This window comes from Somniosus microcephalus, chromosome 6 (genome assembly GCF_052327205.1).
Source record: "Somniosus microcephalus isolate GS21.2 chromosome 6, FLI_Smic_1.0, whole genome shotgun sequence".
Taxonomy (NCBI): Eukaryota; Metazoa; Chordata; class Chondrichthyes; order Squaliformes; family Somniosidae; genus Somniosus; species Somniosus microcephalus.
In genome coordinates this window covers 27,202,130-27,224,097 of record NC_140992.1, presented here as the reverse complement: position 1 = coordinate 27,224,097, position 21,968 = coordinate 27,202,130, and the positions used below count along the sequence as shown (strand labels likewise).

The 21,968-nt window shown below is 43.4% G+C and overlaps 1 protein-coding gene across 4 annotated transcripts in view; it reads left to right on the top strand.

The window, feature by feature from the left end:
- Positions 1-21,968, top strand: part of dipk2ab (divergent protein kinase domain 2Ab) — a 318,674-nt gene that overhangs the window by 153,324 nt on the left and 143,382 nt on the right. For 3 of the 4 annotated variants that reach the window (XM_085989862.1, XM_085989863.1, XM_085989864.1), the window contains one exon: positions 10,660-10,963. In XM_085989862.1, coding sequence (XP_085845988.1) covers positions 10,660-10,963 — 304 coding nt within the window. Of the gene's footprint in view, positions 1-1,867; positions 2,038-10,659; positions 10,964-21,968 lie in introns of those variants that run through there. The other variant, XM_085989865.1, reaches the window with a different exon arrangement.

The window sequence follows — 21,968 nt, the reverse complement described above, 5'->3', positions numbered from 1 at the left end:
ATAGATTGGACAAATCAAATTGGCAAAGGTAGCCTTGAGGACGAGCTCAGAGTGTATTCATGATCCAAAACTCGGCTGCCCGTGTCTGAACTCGCATCAAGTCCTGTTCACCCATCACCCCTGTGCTCGCTGACCTACATTGGTTCCCGGTTAAGCAACGCCTCGATTTCAAAATTCTCATCCTTATTTTCAAATCCCTCCATGGCCTCGCCCCGCCCTATCTCTGTAATCTCCTTCAGCCCCACAACCCCCCCCGAGATATCTGCACTCTAACTCTGCCCTCTTGAGGATCCCTGATTATAATCACTTAACTATTGGTGGCCGTGCCTTCTGTTGCCTAGGCCCTAAGCTCTGGAATTCCCTGCCTAAACCTCTCTACCTCGCTACCTCTCTTTCCTTCTTTAAGACGCTCCTTAAAACCTACCTTTCATTGATGGTGGGACTGCTTCGCTCTGTGGATAACCTGCTGCTTTTGGTGCTTAACAGTTGGGTAACTGATGTCGTAGCTTCATTAGGTTCGTAGTTCATTCTAAGGTATGCCTCTCTGCACACCCTTCTACACTTTATATTGAACCATGGTTGGCCTCCTGGCTTGATGGTGATGGAGTGTGGCATGTGCCCCTGAGGTTCTCGATTGTGGCAGTATACAATCCTGCAGCTTCTGATGGTCCACAGCACTTCATAGGTGCCCAGATTTGGGTTGCTAGAACTATCTTTGATCTGTCCCACTTAGTGTGTTGGATAACCTCATGGTTAAGACGATACTTGGTCTTCACAAGGACTATGCCGTGGTCACTTCTGGTAAATTATCTACTATAGGGAAATTGTCTGCTAAAAATGCAAATAGAGGCAAATTATCCACTAGAAGTGCTTTCAGAAGCTAGTCGTTTAATTCTTCCAGTGTTTAATGAGTTCATCTTCAGTCTGCTTTTCTTTCCCTTGGCCCCATCCAAACTGTTGCCCCTAAAGTAAGATTGATTTGAAATTTGCCCAAACACAGGTAAGTCAAATTGACAGTTGGGAGAAACCTCAGACAAGAGTTTTATAAGTAAAAAGGCAAGTGGGGAAGAAGAAATTAAGAAACGCAGGAAAGGAGAAAAAACTCAACGAAAGCTGTCAAAATTGAAGAACACTGGCAAAAGAAATCAAATAAGAATATTGGAATTTTTGGTTTTGTATCTAGAGATCTGGAAGTAATATTGAATTTGAACAAGATCTTAGGCTGCAGTTGGAGTATTGAGTGCAGTTTTGGGCATCCCATTATAGGAAGGATATAAGAAAAGTTGGGGCGTTTTCATTGGAGCTTTGAGTGTTGAGGGTGACCTAATACGGTAGTTCTCAAACTGGGGACCCCAGGCGTCCATAGAGACTTTCCAGGGGGTCTGCAACCGGAGGTAATTTCAAGCCTGCTCCTCTATATAAAACTGACACTGATTCAGTTGTTGCGAATTATTCTCAGCAGCTGGGCCCGCCTCCTCACAGAGGCCCGCAGCTGTCACTCACTTTGCAACGAGCGCTCCCTGCTGGTCAAGCCGATTCCCCTCCCTGGCGCCACCACCCTGTGCCTTCCTCCTAACACATGATCAGAGCAGCTGCGGGGCCTTCGAACACATGCCTGAATGTGTTCATGCAAACGTGTAAAAACCCACAGTGCAGCTGTTACAGAACATGCCGGCGAGTCATGCTTCAAGCAGCAACCCAGCCAATGTTCCCTGTCATTTTTTTTGATGTGCGGCCCGTTTAACTGGCTACGCGGCCCATTCAAATTTTTCGCATGTGGGCAGTTTCTCTCTCGTAAAAGCTGGTGAGCAGCCTGTGCGGGACCTCCAGAACGGAAACATTGATCCCAGCATGTGCATGGGTGCTCGTGCCCTCACTCACCTTGGGCAGCCTGCTGACCGCTTTAAAAATTGTCCAGCACTAAGTGGCTAATACAAGCCATCTGTTGCTGCAGAGTAACCAGAATTTGTCAAACAGCACACCAAGGATAGACAGACTCTGCAGTGAGAAGCAGGCACACCCATCTCACTGATATCTGTAAGTAAATACCTGTTTTCTTAAAAGCATTATTAAAACACTCTTTACATGCAGCACTTTCATATTATGAGTATCATATAGTATATAGTCTAAGGATAAGGGGTAAGCCATTTAGGACTGAGATGAGGAGGAATTTCTTCACCCAGAGAGTGGCGAACCTGTGGAATTCTCTACCACAGAAGGCAGTTGAGGCCAATTCATTAAATATATTCAAGAAGGAGTTAGATATATTTCTTAAGGCTAAAGGGGTATGGGGAGAAGGCAGGGACAGGGTACTGAATTTGGATGATCAGCCATGATCTCTTTAAATGGCGGAGCAGGCTCGAGGGGCCGAATGGCCTACTCCTGCTCCTATCTTCTATGTTTCTATAATATAGATTGGGGAGGGGGGTGGTGTCAGCGATTACTAATTCATTTGAAAAAATTAAGTTAAATACATGAAATAACAAAGTGCTGGAAACACTCAGCAGGTCAGGCAGCATTGAGGAGAGAGACACAGAGTCAACGTTGTGGGTCGAACCCTTCATCAGAACTATTCAATGCAGGCCTTGTTCTTGACAGAAAATATTGGCAATGCACAGAAGTCTGTCAGCATCTTAAAAGAGGAAAATTGGATTAACATGTTGGATGTTAGACCCTTTGTTAGAATTGTTCTGGCATTGGGTCTTGTTTTTAATATCTTTATTTAACAAATCTGCCACAACGTTACTCCTGGTAATTCAGTGGAGAGGCTTTTTATAATGAGGAGAGTAACTCATAATGTGTTCTTCTGTTGCTAAAGTAAAGCTATGTCTCCTTAAGCCCACAAGGTTTAATTGCTGTAAATAAGCACATTCTTAGGCCAATTTAGAGGGTAATGCCTCTTGGGTACATCCTGAGGTTAATTAGAGAATGATTGTTTCTCCCAAGAGTTGGTTGTTTCTCCCAAGAGTTGGTTATAAATCCTTGGCCCTGCCCCAAGGCCAGAAAAACCCACAGCAAATTACTGGCTTTCTTCATCTGTAACAGTGTGATATTATAAGCTTTTATGCATATAAAAATAAAATTTTGCAGTTATATAGAAGGTTGCACTGGTGTCTTGCACAAATGAAAGTTTTTGCAGTAAGTGATTTTTAAATGTAGTTAATTTTGATGCGACAGGGAACCGGATTGCTGTTTTATATTCCACTTTAGTCTTTGTTAAACATTAAACTTTCTGTAAAGTGGAATCTAAGCGAGATGCTCTCTTATTATAGGAGATGTTCTCTTAATGTAGGAGAGATGTTCTCTTAATTTATCTATTTGTACTGACCATTCCCTAAACAAAAATGCTGTAGCACAATAGGAGCTATAACAGCCGTTTCAATGAAAACCTAATTTCATTTACATACAGTGCTTGATCAGGCAGGCATGAATGTGATATATTCCTTACTGGTTGCCAAACCAAGAAGAACTCAGCAGCAGCATAATCTTGGCCCAACATGTACTGCAACTGTACCTCCATTGGGAGAAAGAGACAAGCGGCCAATTGTATAAATGTTGGAAGACTGAATTCCATCTTTGCTATTTTACAGGTTTCTAAATGAGTCAAACAAAGCCACGATATTCCAGTAAGAATAGAAAATGCCAGAAATGTACAGCAGGTTGATCAGCATCTGAAAGAGGAAAAATAGTTTACATTTTTAGTGGATTAATATTGTGAGCTTCTAGTGGTATTGATGGATATGATGAAAGCAGTGCTGCTTGATGTTGAAATGTGGTATTTAATCAATTTTATGATGGGTAATGAAGGTAATTGGACCATTAATAATAATTACATTTACAGTATATAAGTTTTTCACGTCAAAATGTCTCAAAGCCTTCTAAAATCCAGCAACTGTACATAAGCTAATGTTGTACCAATAGAATAAATGGTCTGGAGTCCGCTCAGGCAATCTGACAACACTTTGGGGAATTTGATCACATTGTAGGTGCTTGATGCAACATGTATGTCATGAAAATGCACTATTCGTCACAGCCTCTATACTCTAAATTATAACTGGAATGATTACTATTCTTGTAGAACAAAACAAGTAGTGCTGTATTTAGCCACAAATGATGTTTTTTACAAAACAATTGACAGTAAATCATTTACAGTAAATTTGTTCTTTTAAAAAAAACTGACATCCTTACTGCTGCTAAGCATCTCATTATAGTATCCAAATGTGTTCTTGTACTATACTAACACACAAACATTAAAATGTGACTGTGGGTTTAGCCTTAAGCAGACCATTTAGCAGCATGTGACTGGCTAAGAACTGCACTATTTCCAGGTTAGAAATGCAGAGCATGACTGAGCACTAAAACAGTCTTACAATTTAAATGTTCAAATTCCCTTGTCTTTCCTCTGGTGGTGTGGTGTCATGTCTTGGAAGATCTAAAACCAATATACTCACCATTTCTACCAATATAGAGAGGTGAGAGCACAGTGGCATAACTGAAAATTTGCAATGAGTCTGAAATTAGATCAACATTTTGAACGTTCACATTGTGCAGAATGCAGTGGACTTTATTCAGCATTTAATAGAAGACAAATATTAATATATTGGTTCAGCAATTCCTTTGAAGAAAAGGTTTCATAAGCACTGAGTAATGTATTTATAGGAATTCTCTGTAGATTCTGAAAGCTATCTCTTTTTTGCATATGATGTTGTTGTGGCCCAAGAGGTAACCCTGCAGATCAATCATTGCATTACATTGTTGTAAATGCAGGCTGCCTTATTCTGCACTGATCTCAGTTTCCTTTTCAGATTCCCTTAATCCCTTAATTACAATGAAATGTTTACTTGCTATAGTTGGAGCTAAGTTTTTCTTTTTTTTTCTTTTCCACCTCTGTCAATCTGGAAAGTAAACCTATTACTCTGCCAGGTAAAGGACCTATGCCATAGGAATCCCCTTGATCTGAGTTGCCTGAGCACATCCTTGTGAAATGAACTGGGCTCGACTGAGGACCCTTAAGACATTGATTTCTGGAGAGTCACAAAATAAACAACACGACTGCATGAATATTTAACTGTTGAGTTCAGTTCCCCCTTTAAGGCCTTGGGTTAATGGTGAAAGATTGATTCTGCTACAGGTCGGACCCCGGTAATCCGGCGCCCTCGGGACCAGGCTGGTGCCGGACCATTGAAAATTCCGAACCACTAAAGGTTAGGTAAATAACACCTAAAATAACAATATTAGGTGCAACCCAAATGGTGGCGCCGCCGAGCGGCTGCTCCGCAAACTAAAGACCGCCGGTTTTAATTCGTGCCGGACCACTGAAGGTGCCGGATTACCGGGGTTCAACCTGTAGTTGGAAAATCAGTAACTAGGGAGGATAAACTCAAGATTATCATTAGAAAAACGATGAGGCAGTTAGAAATAGTTTATTGTAAGATGTGGCTATTGTGCAGAGACTATAATATTTTAATAACCGGGAAAAGGGGTGGACTACCCTCCTACTGCCCTGAAAGGGAATTGACTAAGTGTTTGGAAAGGAAGAATATAACTGCATAAAGGAAAGGTCTGGGTAATGGGCTTAGTGTTGATAGTTTCAGTTGAGAACTAGTTCCAGCAGAGGCACAATTAGTGGATTTACAGCTATTTTCTTTTTATAATCACTGGAGAAGAGCAATTCCAAATAAATTAGCCCACTGATGAAAGCTGCTTTACTCTGCCCTCCTCCAAAGTTTGTACGGGATTGAAGGCCGATAAATCCCCAGGGCCTGATAATCTACATCCTAGGGTACTTAAGGAAGTGGCCCTAGAAATAGTAGATGCATTGCTGGTCATCTTCCAAAATTCTATAGATTCTGGAACAGTTCCCATGGATTGGAGGGTAGCTAATGTTACCCCACTATTCAAAAAAGGTGGTAGAGAGAAAACGGGGAATTATAGACCGGTAAGCCTGACATCGGTAGTGGGGAAAATGCTAGAGTCCATTATAAAAAATGTAATAGCAGAGCACTTGGAAAACAGTGACAGGATCGGACAAAGTCAACATGGATTTACAAAAGGTAAATCGTGCTTGACTAATCTACTGGAATTTTTTGAGGATGTAACTGGTAGAATAGATAAGGGAGAACCAGTGGATGTGGTGTATTTGGACTTTCAGAAGGCTTTCGATAAGGTCCCGCATAAGAGATTAGCGTGTAAAGTTAAAGCACATGGGATTGGGGGCAAGGTACTGACTTGGATAGAGAACTGGCTGGCAGACAGGAAGCAAAGAGTTGGAATAAACGGCTCTTTTTCCGACTAGTGACTAGTGGGGTACTGCAGGGATCGGTGCTAGGACCCCAGCTATTCACAATATATAATAATAATAATCAACTTTATTGTCATTGTTAGTGCACAAGTGCAGTACAATGAAATGTAGGCTTGCGGCTCCCGAGAGTGTACATTTAGATTAAGACATTTAAACATTCAACATTCATTTGGCTTGTAATACATTAACTAACATAAACATAATAAAGTGCATTGGCAGATGTGCAGGCTTTAGAGTTTATTTGTGGAGTTCAGTAGGATGACAGCCCTGGGAAAGAAGCTGTTCCTAAATCTGGTCGTTCGGGTGCGAATGCATCTGTAGCGTCTCCCAGATGGCAGGAGGGCGAACAGACTGTGGCTGGGGTGGGTAGGGTCTTTGATGATGGTCCGTGACCTCCGCAAACAGCGTTTCTGGTATATGTGCTCTATGGTCGGTAGCCGGGTGCCGGTAATGCGTTGGGCAGTTTTGACTACCCGCTGCAGGGCTTTCCGGTCATAGTAGCTACAGCTGCCATACCATACTGTGATACAGTTCGTCAGGATGCTCTCTATTGTGCAGCGGTAAAAGTTAGAGAGGATCAGGGGTGACAGGTTACATCCCTTCAGCCTCCTTAGGAAATATAGACGCTGCTGGGCCTTCTTCACCAGAGAGGAGGTATTGAGGGACCAGGAGAGGTCTTCCGTGATGTGGACTCCGAGGAACTTAAAGCTGTCCACCCTTTCCACCACAGCCCCATGGATGTGGATGGGGGTGTGACTTCCGCCTTTAGACTTCCTGAAGTCCACAATGATTTCTTTGGTTTTCTTGATGTTAAGGGCCAGGTTGTTATCGGCGCACCACTTCACGAGATACTGGACCTCCTCTCTGTAGGCTGACTCATCGTTGTTGGTGATCTGGCCTACTACCGTGGTATCATCTGCAAACTTGATGATGGTGTTGGAACCATGAACAGCCACACAGTCGTGGGTGAAGAGGGAGTAGAGGAGGGGGCTCAGCACACATCCTTGTGGGGCCCCCGTGTTCAGGGTCAGGGGGGGGAGGAGGTGTGGTTACCTAATTTGACAGACTGGGGTCTGTTTGTTAGGAAGTCCAGGGTCCAGTTGCAGAGGGAAGTGTTCAGGCCAAGAGTGTGGAGTTTGGTGGCCAGCTTGTTGGGGACGATAGTGTTGAATGCTGAGCTGTAGTCTATGAACAGCATTCTGATGTAGGTCTCTTTACCGTCTAAGTGATTCAGTGCAGAGTGTAGAGCAGTTGTGATTGCATCCTCCGTTGATCTGTTTGCACGATAGGCAAACTGGTGTTGGTCAAGAGAGGCGGGAACACTGGCTTTGATGTGAGCCAGGACCAGTCTCTCGAAACACTTCATTATGATGGGTGTGAGTGCGACAGGTTGATAGTCATTCAGACACATCACAGCCGTTTGTTTTGGCACAGGAATAATGGTAGCGGTCTTGAAGCATGTAGGGACTACTGCCTGGGCCAATGACAGATTGAAGATGGCGGTGAAGACATCAGCCAGCTGATCAGCACATTCCTTGAGTACCCGTCCAGGGATGCTATCCGGTCCAGCAGCCTTTCGTGTGTTCACTCCGCGTAGAACACCCCTTACGTCGGAGGTCGACAGAGTGAGCACCTGGTCTTCCGGGGGTGGCAAGGCTTTGGTAGCCGGCTCCCTGTTGTCCCTGTCAAAGCGAGCGTAGAAGTTGTTAAGCTCCTCTGGAAGGGAGGCATCGCTAACCGGGGGGCTGGTGTTTTTACTCTTGTAGTCAGTGATGGACTGGATGCCTTGCCACATGCGCCGGGGGTCCGAGTTGTTGTGGAAATGATCCTCTATCCACAGTGTCTGTTTCCTTTTGGCAGTCCTGATACCCTTTTTTAAGTTGGTCCTAGCTGCACTGTAAGCCGCCGCGTCGCCAGATTTAAATGCTGCATCGTGTGCTTTCAACAGCGAGCGGACCTCCCCGTTCATTCAGGGTTTCTGGTTGGGGTATGTCCTGATATTTTTATGGGTCGTGACGACCTCGACGCAACTGTTAATGTAGAATAGCACTGTGGATGCGTATTCCTCGATGTCATTATGGGCAAACATGCCCCAATCAGTGCGTTCGAAGCAGTCCTGAAGCTCTGAGACTGCCCCCTCTGGCCATACTTTCACTGATCTCACTGATGTTCTCACTCTTTTGATGAGCGGTTTGTATGCCGGGGCTAGAAACAGGGAGAGGTGGTCAGACTTCCCAAGGTGGGGGCAGGGAATGGCCTTATAAGCATCTATAATGCTCGTGTAGACTTGATCCAGTGTGTTCTCCCCTCTTGTGGGGCAGGAAACATTCTGGTGGAATTTCGGGAGTACAGATTTTAGGTTTATGTGATTGAAGTCCCCCGCGACGATAAAAGCTCCGTCTGGGTGCGCAGTTTGTTGTTCACTGATGGCCCTGTAGAGGTCCTTCAGTGCTAGTTTGGCATTAGCGTGTGGTGGGATGTAGACAGCAGTGATGATAACAGCCGTGAATTCCCGAAGCAGGTAGAAGGGTCTGCACCTTACCATGAGGAATTCCAAATCAGCCGAACAGGATCTATCGATTATGTCCGTGTTAGTGCACCAGGCATTGTTAGTGTAAATGCACAAACCGCCTCCCTTGCTCTTACCGGAGCCTGCAGTTCTGTCGGCGCGGAAGACCGTGCATCCTTCTAGCTGGATGGTGGTGTCAGGGATGCCGTTGTTCAACCAGGTCTCTGTGAAGATCATGGCACAGCATTCCTTTGTCCTTTTCTGTGAGGAGAGATCAAGTTTGATCTCATCCATTTTATTTTCCAGTGACCTGACGTTGGCCAGGAAAATACTTGGGAGGGAGGGTTTGTGTGAGGCCCTCTTCAGCCTATTTTGGATTCCGGCCCTCTTGCCCCGCTTCTGCTTGCGTTCCCTGCGCGGTCTGCGCCGACTTCCGGCTGGGGAAGGACGCCACGCTGGTCCCGGGGATCGGGCGATGTCGGGAGGCAGATCGACGGCGCCGAGTGTGAGCCGCACGCAGTCGACCCCGATATTGAGGAGCGTCTGCCGGCTGTACAGTAGATCTGCCCTCAATTCCCGTATCAGCAGAGTCCAGAAGAGACTCAGAAAGAGGGTGAAAACGCTCAGTCTCGGGAGAGACAAAGCCGCTGCGTCCATGCGCGCCGCCATTTTTTAAAATTAATTTTTTAAATATATATTAATGATCTAGACGAGGGAACTAGATGTAATATCTCTAGTTTGCAGACGACACAAAGCTGGGTGGGCGTGTGTGCTGTGAGGAGGATGCAGAGAAACTCCAGTATGATTTGGATAGGTTGGGTGATTGGGCGGATGTATGGCAGATGCAGTATAATGTGGATAAGTGCGAGGTTATCCACTTTGGTGGCAAAAACAGGAAGGCAGATTATTATCTGAACGGCAATAGATTGGGAGAAGGGGAAGTGCAATGAGACCTGGGTGTCCTTGTGCACCAGTCGCTGAAGGTAAGCATGCAGGTGCAGCAGGCGGTTAAGGCGGCAAATGGTATGTTGGCCTTCGTAGCGAGAGGATTCGCGTACAGGAACAAGGATGTCTTGCTGCAGTTGTACAGGGCCTTGGTGAGACCACACCTTGAGTATTGTGTGCAGTTTTGGTCGCCTTATCTGAGGAAGGATGTTCTTGCCATGGAGAGAGTTCAGCGAAGATTCACCAGACTGATACCTGGGATGGCAGGAATGACGTATGAGGAGAGATTGGGTCGATTGGGCTTATACTTGCTGGAGTTTAGAAGAATGAGAGGGGACCTCATTGAAACTTATAAAATTCTAACAGGACTAGACCGACTAGATGCAGGAAGGATGTTCCCGATGGCAGGGGAGTCCAGAACCAGGGGTCGAGGGATATGGGGAGAAGGCAGGGACAGGGTACTGAGTTTGGATGATCAGCCATGATTTCATTGAATGGCGGAGCAGGCTCGAGGGGCCAAATGGCCTACTCCTGCTCCTATCTTCTGTGTTTCTATGTAATACTTACATTCTTATATTTTCACTTTCTATCACTATCATCTGCTCCTTCTGTAGGTTCTCCCTGAAAATGGCTGTAGCCTTCTTTGTAACACTGTGCCATGTAGGAAGCCAATCTTGCCTAAAGGGAAAGATGCAAGCCTCCTGTTTCTGATGCCATAGTGAAGGCAGTTGTTGTATAGTGTAGCTGAGAGCATATAACATCGCATATACTATATGGGAGCTTGATCCTCTGACCCCCGCCGTGTAAGAAAGTGCAAAACTGCATAGCCTGTAGGCTATATTATAAATTATTAAGCTTCAACGAGTAGATGATATTTGAACATTTCTTCCCTTTGTCTACACAGAGTTTTCCATCAGATGAAGGATGGCCTTTTGCAAAGTACCTTGGAGCCTGTGGGAGAATGGTGGCTGTAAATTATGTCGGCAATGAACTTTGGAGTTTCTACAATGCACCCTGGGAAAAACGAGTAGACTTGGCCTGGCAGCTGCTGGAAATCGCTGAACAACTCACTAACAATGATTTTGAATTCGCGCTCTACCTCCTGGACGTCAGCTTTGACAACTTTGCTGTTGGATCTCGGGATGGGAAAGTCATCATCATTGATGCTGAAAACATAATCGTGGCAGACAAAAGATTAATCAAACAAAGTAAGTCTTTTATTTATGTCTCCGTTCAAAAAATAAATTGCAATTCATTGGCAGCCTCTTGATTTAATGTAAGAAGTCACACAACACCAGGTTATAGTCCAACAGCTTTATTTGAAATCACAAGCTTTCGGAGCGCTGCTCCTTCTTCAGGTGAAGTGGAGAAATGCATAAAGACACAGCTTATATAGTCAGAGAATCATGTCAGATGTTTACAGGTAACCTTTCCAACTGCCATTTATCACACCTCGGCAGAGAGATAATCACAGCAGTCAAAGGTGTGAATGGTGTCCAAACAGGTCAGTCAGGGAAACATTACATCAAAGAACAATGAGGTGGGGTCACAAGGGGTCAAATATTGCAGATGCTGGGGTCTGTATGAAAAACAAAAAAACAGACAAAAAACATTTTTTTTGGCTGGAAATCACAGCAGGTCCGGCCGCATCTGTGTAGAGAGAACAAGCCAATGTCGACTCGAGTCTGGATGACCCTGCATCAGGTGGGGTTACATGTAGCGTGACATGAACCCAAGATCTCGGTTGAGGCCGTCCTCATTCTCCAAGGTGGCCTTCGAGACACACGACAACGCAAAATCGTCGAGCAGAAACTGATAGCCAAGTTCCGCACCCATGAGGACGGCCTCAACCGAGATCTTGGGTTCATGTCACGCTACATGTAACCCCACCTGATGCAGGGTCATCCAGACTCGAGTCGACATTGGCTTGTTCTCTCTACACAGATGCGGCCGGACCTGCTGTGATTTCCAGCCAAAAAAAATGTTTTTTGTCTTTTTTTGTTTTTCATACAGACCCCAGCATCTGCAATATTTGACCCCTTGTGACCCCACCTCATTGTTCTTTGATGTAATGTTTCCCTGACTGACCTGTTTGGACACCATTCACACCTTTGACTGCTGTGATTATCTCTCTGCCGAGGTGTGATAAATGGCAGTTGGAAAGGTTACCTGTAAACATCTGACATGATTCTCTGACTATATAAGCTGTGTCTTTATGCATTTCTCCACTTCACCTGAAGAAGGAGCAGCGCTCCGAAAGCTTGTGATTTCAAATAAAGCTGTTGGACTATAACCTGGTGTTGTGTGACTTCTTACATTTGTCCACCCCAGTCCAACTCCGGCATCTCCACACCTTGATTTAATGTGAAGATGGCTAATACAATTTTTTTTGTGAGTTGGCTGGAGCCGGCAAACATTTGTCATAATGTGATGATTTACTTTGAGATGCAGTTACTATTAAAATGTTTATTGTTGGATTCAAAAGAAAGGCCTATGTGGGAAGTTCTGTTGGCATGCTGAATAACTTTTTAACTTGTAATCAAGAATGCTCTTTTCCAGAGTTGGATTACTATTTGTAATTGCTTTGTGTAGAATTTATTTGCTGTAAATGCAACAGTTTTTTCTCAATTCAGCAGTTGTCCACCAGATCTCATCATATTACAGCTGAGGTATGGAATTGATTAGATTGAAGCCGTCCAGATCTGCCCATTGCACCACAAACAATGTAATCACACATACTTACCCAACTTATCCAAAATGACCAATAAAAAATAAAATTCCACTGTAAAGCAATATCAAGTACCTTCCACAGAACCCTCTAGCAGTGGAGGAAGGTTCCACAGACACCATAGACAGTAAATTGTAGGCAATTTTTCATAAATCTCTATTATAAAATTGCAAAATGTACAAAGTTAGATCAATGAAGGGTGATTGGAGCTATTAATGGAGGAATTATTATGAATTGATACGGTCGATGTGTTGATTACATTGGTTGTGACACAAAGGGGTGATCAGGGCAGGTCTGTAATTATTGGAACCGATGTAATTTCTCACTAGCAACAAAATTATTCCTGCATCATTGACTCAATATATCCCAGTGACATCTATAAAATTGTATTAGGGACTGTAATACAGCTGTCATAAGAGTCAAATGATTTCTGCAAACTGTTTGAATTCTGTCCTGAACTTCTTCAATGTGTTATACGCTAATCTAGTTGTTCTACATTTATTTAGTTTTAAATACTTCAGAGCAAGCCATACAGACCAGAAATGTCCCAATCTGTCATGAGTTAGCTGCTCTCCGATGACGCAGCAACTGGGGAACTACAGTCGTTCTTATTGCTCTTGTGCTTGAAAAATCATTATCCAGTGACCAATGTTCCCTCTAATATTTTTTTCTTGCGCGGTCCCTTTAACTGGCTGTGCAGCCCATTCAAATGTAAAAGCTGGTGAGCGGCCTCCACAGGATCTCCAGATCGCTGCGTCACCGCGCACCTTCACTGGAGCATTGCCAGTGACTCTTACTGGAGAGTGCACATGTTTAGATGTTGGGTGAAGGTAGCATCAGGCTCAGGTGTGATGTTGTCCTCTGGAGATGCCTTCTACACCTGATTAGTGTGTGTATCTACCGTATACTGTCTAGGCTCATACATGAAGAGTGACTACTTGGGCATAATACCGGCTGACGGCTGTTGTTGCCTGTGGAACTGTAATCTAGCAAGAGACAGCACTTTGAGGGGGTGAAATAAAGAATAGATTTGCCTTTCTAATCTAGGCTTTATTAACTTAAAAACCCTGTAGCACATCTTCAACACCCAGTCCCAACTAAAGGCTGGAAAGAACTGAATTTAAGATGGCCACCACAAATCACATGACATCAACTACCAATGAGATTACAGCATATATCCCAAGGCAGGAAACAAACAACCAATCACAATACTTCTTACTAAACATAGAGAATAATCACCACAGGGGGGAAAGGAAGAAAACCCAGAATAGTCTTTCCCTAAAAAATAACTTTCAGAAGTGCCTTTTGGTTATCAAGTAGTGGAGCCCCTTTAAAAGTCACGATTGGGGAAAGTTGCCTTCCATCCTGTTTAATTCTGATGTGGCACCTACATTTTAAGTTTGTTTTGTGTCTGATTTTCACCAAACTCAATAAGATTTCCTCTGTCTCTTTTGGAAAATGGATTAATGAGAAACCTTCAATAGATGTGATCAAGACATTCTGTTTATATTGGTAAATTACCTTTTTTTGCAGATTTTCACCAAATTTGATGAGGATTATCAGATTTTTGGTTTGTTTATAAAGTATGTAGTAGAAATGTACTTGCATGTCTGTGTTTAGAAACATTGCCATAATAACAAAAATTGCAATTAAATGTCATCACCTCATTGAATATTGAGGCGTTGGAAACAAAAGTGCCAATCAATGACCTGCCTGTGCAAAGTTAAAGCACATGCGATGGGGGTAAGGTACTGTCTTGGATAGAGAACTGGTTGGCAGACAGGAAGCAAAGAGTTGGAATAAACTGCTCTTTTTCCGAGTGGCAGGCAGTGACTAGTGGGGTACCGCAGGGATTGGTGCTAGGACCCCAGCTATTCACAATATATATAAATGATCTAGACGAGGGAACTAGATGTAATATCTCCAAATTTGCAGACGACACAAAGCTGGGTGGGCGTGTGTGCTGTGAGGAGGATGCAGAGAAACTCCAGTGTGATTTGGACAGGTTGGGTGGTTGGGCAGATGCATGGCAAATGCAGTATAATGTGGATAAATGCGAGGTTATCCACTTCGGTGGCAAAAACAGGAAGACAGATTATTATCTGACTGGCAATAGATTGGGAAAAGGGGAAGTGCAACGAGACCTGGGTGTCCTTGTGCACCAGTCGCTGAAGGTAAGCATGCAGGTGCATCAGGCGGTTAAGAAGGCAAATGGTATGTTGGCCTTCATAGCGAGAGGATTCGAGTACAGGAGCAAGGATGTCTTGCTGCAGTTGTACAGGGCCTTGGTGAGACTACACCTTGAGTATTGTGTGTAGTTTTGGTTGCCTTATCTGAGGAAGGATGTTCTTGCCATGGAGAGAGTGCAGCGAAGATTCACCAGACTGATACCTGGGATGGCAGGAATGACATATGAGGAGAGATTGGGTCGATTAGGCTTATAATCGCTAGAGTTTAGAAGAATGAGAGGGGATCTCATTGAAACTTATAAAATTCTAACAGGACTAGACAGACTAGATGCCGGAAGGATGTTCCCGATGACGGGGGAGTCCAGAACCAGAGGTCACAGTCTAAGGATAAGAGGTAAGCCATTTAGGACTGAGATGAGGAGGAATTTCTTCACCCAGAGAGGGGTGAACCTGTGGAATTCTCTACCACAGAAGGCAGTTGAGGCCAATTCATTAAATATATTCAAGAAGGAGTTAGATATATTTCTTAAGGCTAAAGGGATATGGGGAGAAAGCAGGGACAGTGTACTGAATTTGAATGATCAGCCATAATCTCATTAAATGGCGGAACAGGCTCGAGGGGCCGAATGGCCTACTCCTGCTCCTATCTTCTATGTTTCTATCCTGTCGGATCTGATGAAAGCTCCCCGATGGCTGAATGAGGAAAGGCATAGTCCGATGTGGTACCGAGCCATTCGGACCAAACGCTCCCATGTTCAGCTCTCGGTCTATGTTGAGTCAGCTATCTGGGCTGGGGCAGCAGTTTGCACAACCATTGACCTCGGTCCTCCTCGGCTAGGGAGAGGAAAGAACAAACACTATTCAGTGATTCTTGATGGAAAGTGCATGTTCCCTCACTGGCCCCCATGCTAGTTGACATTGTAAATGGTTCCCTCTCCTGGGGCACTGCCCCCTCCCTTTCATAACTGCCGTCAACATCCCCCCCCTCAAAAAAAAAAAACCCTTAACCTCACTGTCATTGCTAACTGCTGCCTTATCTCCAATCTTCCTTTCCTCTCCCCAGTCCTTCAGCCTGTTGTTGCTTCCCAAAGCCATGTCCATCTTTCCCAGAACTACATGTTTGAATCTCTCCAATCAGGTTTCCGCTCCTGCCACAGCACTGAACCAGCCCTAGTCAAAGTCACAAATGACATCATCTGTGACCGCAGTGCACTCTTCCTCGTCATTGTCCTCAACCTCTGTGGCGTTTGACATAGTTGACCACAACAATCTCCTCCAGTGTTTCTCTTTTGTCCAGCTCAGTGGGACTGCCTTTACTTGGTTCCACAATTACCTATCCAATCATAGCCAAGAATCTCCAGCAATGGCTTCTCTTCCTATCCTTGCAACATTACCTCCTGGAGTCCCCCAAGAATCTATCCCTGACTTTCCTTTTCCTTATCCAATTGTGCTCTTTGGTATTCTCATCCAAAGATATGGGGTCAGCTCCCACATGTATGCTGTTGACACTCGTCTCTACCTCTCCACCCCTACACTGCTTGTGTGTCAGACTGCTTGTCTGACATCCAGTATCAGATGAACCGTAATTTCTTCCAGTTAAATTTGGGGCGATCAAAGTCATCATCTTTGGTCCCACCACAAACAATGCACCCTTGCTACCAATTCCATTCCCTTCCCCGCCTACTGTCTCAGGCTGAACCAGACTGTTAGCAACTTCTGCGTCCTATTCAGCCCCAAGCTGAGCCTCCGCCCCCATAGCCGCATTAACTACCTGCAGCATCGGCTGTCCCTGCCCCTGCCTCAGCCCATCTGTTGCTGAAATTCTCCTCTACACCTTTTTTACCTCCAGACTCAACTATTCCAAAGTTCACCTGGCTGGACTCCAATCCTCCAACCGCCATAAACTTCTTTTCATGCTGCTTGTATCCTGTATCACACCAATTGTTGTTTGTCAAGAACGAAAACAGAAATGTAATTAGTTGCTTTTCTGAAATTGATGTGTTTTCAGTGGTTTTTGATTGCTTGCATTGTTTACAGGTAGTGATTGCTAGCTATGGTTTTGAAATATATTTTGTTTGGTTTTCCAAAATCAGATAGCATATCACCATGCAAAAAGTGACCACTTGAGACTCGGTAGCTAAGACTTCAGATACCAGGCACAAGAGTTATTGTATGGATACATGTTTTAGGTTGCAAGTTATATATAATAAATGCTTGAAAGCAATGTTCCTGCCAAGCAGCACGCGCGCGCGACCACATAGCCATCTGTAAGGTTCCGCGCAGGCAGCTCACCGGCTTTTACATTGTCGATACCGCGCACACGCAAACATTTGAATAGGCCGCACATTGGGGGAGGCAGGCCGCGCAGGAGGCAGTACAGCTTACGGAGGACATTGGTTAAAAGTGAGCTTAACGCTAACCAGTTGTAAGGCAGTCATTTAATCGATGTCCTCTCAAAGTCATCAACTGCTACGAACTTCACACTTGTGCTTTATGATATCATTTTTACTTCTTTATCCAGTAGCTAGCAGTGGCAGCTCATAATGTACAGAATAGGTAGCTAGAATCTTTCTAAGAGTCCTTTTTCTTTTTATCTTGGACATAAAAGATCAGCTTTCCTAGAAGTGGTAGGATTAATGAAATTCTAGTTTCTCCTGATTTATTTTTGGCATAAAATGATACATAACCAATTGTTACCCTGGAAAGTGGAACTGAAATGGTGAAATTGTGCCCAGAATTCGCTCGACATTACGCTAGTTTTTGCCGAAGTGAAGCTACGCCCAAGTTTCCGCGCAAACTCATTAACATAAACCCAAACGTAATAATCTCCTATGAATCAGCGCAGTGTTATTGAACATAATTGATTTGTGACTGGAACAGGGCAATGGGGCCTCAAGGTGCGAGGGTGGAGTAGTATAAAAGATAAGGGAAAAAATTCCACCAGGTAAGCAGCGCTTTTCTCTCTGTTTGAACTAATCGATGATTTCCGCAGTAGCAGGGCAGACCTGTGACTTCAATTGACTGCTGCATTAATGTGACCACCCGTGCGCAATGTGATGAACTCAGCCCCCCCTCCCCAAATACCTGAATGAGCCTAATAGGCAGCAGCTTACCTTTCCGCCCTGTCCAGTTTTGCGAGTAGGGACTGTTGAAGCAACTGTTGAACTAGCGTAAAATACCGCGGATACTTGAGCATAGAGTAGTGATGGCCGCAACTCACTTACGCTTAAATTTCCATGATCTTTTGCGCTATTTGACTCGATTCCGCCCGGATTAAGATGTTATCTGGGCGGAAATCATGCCTTTGTGTTTAATTCACTACAAAGTATGGAATAGATTATTCACTCACTCGACCCTGTGATGGGACTTCAGATTTGCATCTCCATGTTTTGGCTACAGTGTGCACCACAATAAATAGTAATCAGATATGTGACTTTTATTCAATAACAACACAACGGAAGTTGTTAGACGTGAGATGTTGTTATTGTATGACATGATTTGTACACCTTTTGAAGTTGCTTTTTAAATGTTCTGTATAGAATTTGGTTAAAATGTGTGTTGAGCTGTAAAAGATGCGAATCTGCAGCTGTGCTTGCGAGAATTTTTTTTTCAAATATTGAAAGTGACTGCTGACCCGACTTAATCTGAGTTTGCAAAAATTCTATTACAAAAATGCTTGCACAGTGTTTTGTGCGGTGGTTACATTTTGAAATTTCGCTTGGTTTTTGAGTCAACACTATTGTGGTTCTGCAAGCTGCAACTTTATCTTTAGTGCCGTGCCTATTGCAACTGGGGATATGAGGCATATGATTTCAGCAGAAGATTAAATATTTATTCCAGACATGAATAATACAGGAATTTGTCAACCTTAGTGCAAGCCTTTTAAAGTGTATGACATGTGAAACAGGAGCTTTCGGCTATTGCAGAGAGACCCGAGTGGGTTATTGTAAAGTCCCTACGTTTTATGGGTTGTCATTTTCTTTAAAAAAAAAAGTGATTTGCCACCAAAATGTCACGCCTTTTTTTTTTTGCGTCACGCCTTTTGTTTCCAAGTTGTTGGGAGTGCTATATCACAAAACATTAACTTTAATGATCTCTCAATTCATGAAACAATATCCATTATCCTGGTGGGGAAGATGAGAATGAGTGATAGTGATTGTTTTGCAGCGTGTTTCTTTCTATGATGTACATACTTTCATTAACATCATTTAATTTTATATTCTATTTCTGTGTTTCAGTTATACTGAATCTCTTTGCAATTTAGACATGATTTAACATGATATTGGTAAAATTTTGATTTTTGGCGCTGTAAGTATACAACTTAGCAAAGCCTGTTTATTTTGACTGGCCATTGACCTTACTGTGGTGGTGATGCTTTACACATCATGTCACCTACAAAAACTGCACCTAGAGGGTTCAGTGATTTCTCGATACACATGCAATTTAGTTGCATCTGTGATCTATTCTCAATAATTCCAAGTCATTTTTTGCGCTTAAAAATATACTGATCTCGTCACTCAAATTAAGCAGAGTAGATGATGCAAGTTCAGTGTTCAAAAAAATTGAAGTATCAGATAATTCAAATTAAACAACTTTAAATTAAGAGTAGTCTGTATTACTATCTGAAGGTACAGCATCAGAGTGTATCTGTTTTAATCTGGCACATCTGATTGTACCACTTTAAAGTAATCCTGCATTTTATATGTATACATGCATTAAGCTACACAACATGATCATAATCAATTCTGATATGATTAAAGGAAGTATTTTGTCACGATCAGGTTCCCTAACATAAAGCCTATAACATTAATCATGTATAAAATTATACTTTCAATCTAATTCGAGCAAGATGAATGTGGAAGAAGGGAATAAAAGTAAAAGTGTGTCTGTGTTAGCTACAATTGATGATGAACAGTATCCTATTCTTTTATCCGTTACTTCTTCTCCCTTACTCGCCACCTATTTCCCTGCTCTGAAAACCTACTACAGGAAACTTTGTGATATCCGGCACCGACGGGACCGAGCTGTTGCCGACCCATCAAAACTGCCGGACAAACCAGCGCTCATGTTAAAACATACGGAAGCTTTTGAGCTCCGTATCTAGCAACAAACCCTGTTGCTTAGCTTCTAAACAGTTGGCCGTAGCTTGCAAGCGTCTCTGTAGCTAAGCAACAGCTTTAGCTAGACCTTGCAGAGCCTGACTGGTGAAAAAAAAGCAACGAAAAGAAAAAAAACTTACTGAACCGACTCCTGGATTTTGCCGGTGGCTCGAGCATTCCGGACAGTTAACCTGAATGCACGCAGCATTCGTAACAAAATTGACGAGTTGACGGTACAAATAACTACACATGGGTATGATCTGGTGGCCATTACGGAAACATGGCTGCAAGATAATCATGACTGGGAACTAAACATACAAGGGTATTTGACAATTAGGAAGGACAGTCAGGAAGGAATGGGAGGTGGGGTTGCTATGCTAATCAAGGATGGAATCACTGCAATAGTCAGAAATGATATTGGGTCAAAGGATCACGATAGTGAAATAGTTTGGGTGGAGATAAGGAATAATAAGGGGAAAAAGTCACTAGTGGGCGTAGCCTATAGGCCTCCTAACAGTTGCAACTCTGTTGGTAGGAGTATAAATCAGGAAATAGTTGGGGCTTGTAATAAGGGAACAGCTATAATCATGGGGGATTTTAACTTTCATATTGACTGGACTAATCAAATTGGGCATGGTAGCCTTGAGGAAGAGTTCATAGAGTGTATTAGGGACGGGTTCCTTGAGCAATATGTAACTGAACCAACCAGGGGGCAGGCAATCTTAGATCTGGTCCTGTGTAATGAGACAGGATTAATAAAAAATGTCCTAGTAAAGGATCCCCTTGGAATGAGTGACCATAATATGGTTGAATTCCAAATTCAGTTTGAGGATGAGAGAGTTGGATCTCAAACCAGCGTACTGAGCTTAAATAAAGGAGACTATGAAGGTATGAGAGTAGAATTGACTAAAGTGGACTGGGAAAATGGATTAAAGTGTAAGACGGTACAAGAGCAGTGGTCTACATTCAAGGAGATATTTCACATCTTTCAAGATAATATATTCCACTGAGGAAAAAGGGGAATAAAAGAAAAGACAGCCATCCGTGGCTTAGTAAAGTAATAAAGGATAGTATCCGACTGAAAACAAGGGCATATAAAGTAGCCAAATCTAGTGGGAGGATAGAAGATTGGGAAGCATTTAAAAGCCAGCAAACAATAACTAAAAGATTAATTAAGAAAGGGAAGATAGATTATGAAAGTAAACTAGCAAAAAATATAAAAACAGATAGCAAGAGTTTCTACAGCTATATAAAAAGAAAAAGGGTGGCTAAAGTGAACGTTGGTCCCTTAGAGGATGAGACCAGGAAACTAGTGGTGGGGAACATGGAGATGGCAAAGACGCTGAACAAATATTTTGTATCAGCCTTTACAGTAGAGGACACTAAAAATATCCCAACACTGGACAAACAGGGGGCAATGGGGGGGGAGGAGCTAAACACGATTAAAATCACTAAGGAGATGGTACTCAGTAAAATAATGGGACTTCAGGCGGATAAATCCCCCGGACCTGATGGCCTACATCCTAGGGTCTTGAGAGAAGTGGCGGTAGGGATTGTGGATGCATTGGTGATTATTTTCCAGAACTCCCTGGACTCAGGAAAGGTCCCGGCAGATTGGAAAACTGCTAATGTAACACCCTTATTTAAGAAGGGAAGTAGACAAAAAGCTGGAAACTATAGACCAGTTAGCCTAACATCTGTGGTTGGCAAAATGTTGGAGTCCATTATTAAGGAAACAGTAACAGAGCATTTGGACATACATAATTTAATAGGACAGAGTCAGCATGGTTTTACGAAGGGGAAGTCATGTTTGACAAATTTGCTCGAATTCTTTGAGGATGTAACATACAGGGTGGATAAAGGGGAACCAGTGGATGTAGTGTATTTGGACTTCCAAAAGGCATTTGACAAGGTTCCACACAAAAGATTACTGATCAAGATAAGAAATCACGGGATTGGGGGCAATATACTGGCATGGGTGGAAGATTGGCTATCTAACAGAAAACAAAGAGTTGGGTTAAATGGTTCATTCTCAGGCTGGCAATCGGTAACTAGTGGTGCTCCGCAGGGGTCAGTGCTGGGACCCCAACTCTTTACAATCTATATTAACGATTTGGAGGAAGGGACCGAGTGCAACATATCCAAGTTTGCCGACGATACAAAGATGGGAGGGAACGCAGTGAGTGAGGAGGACATA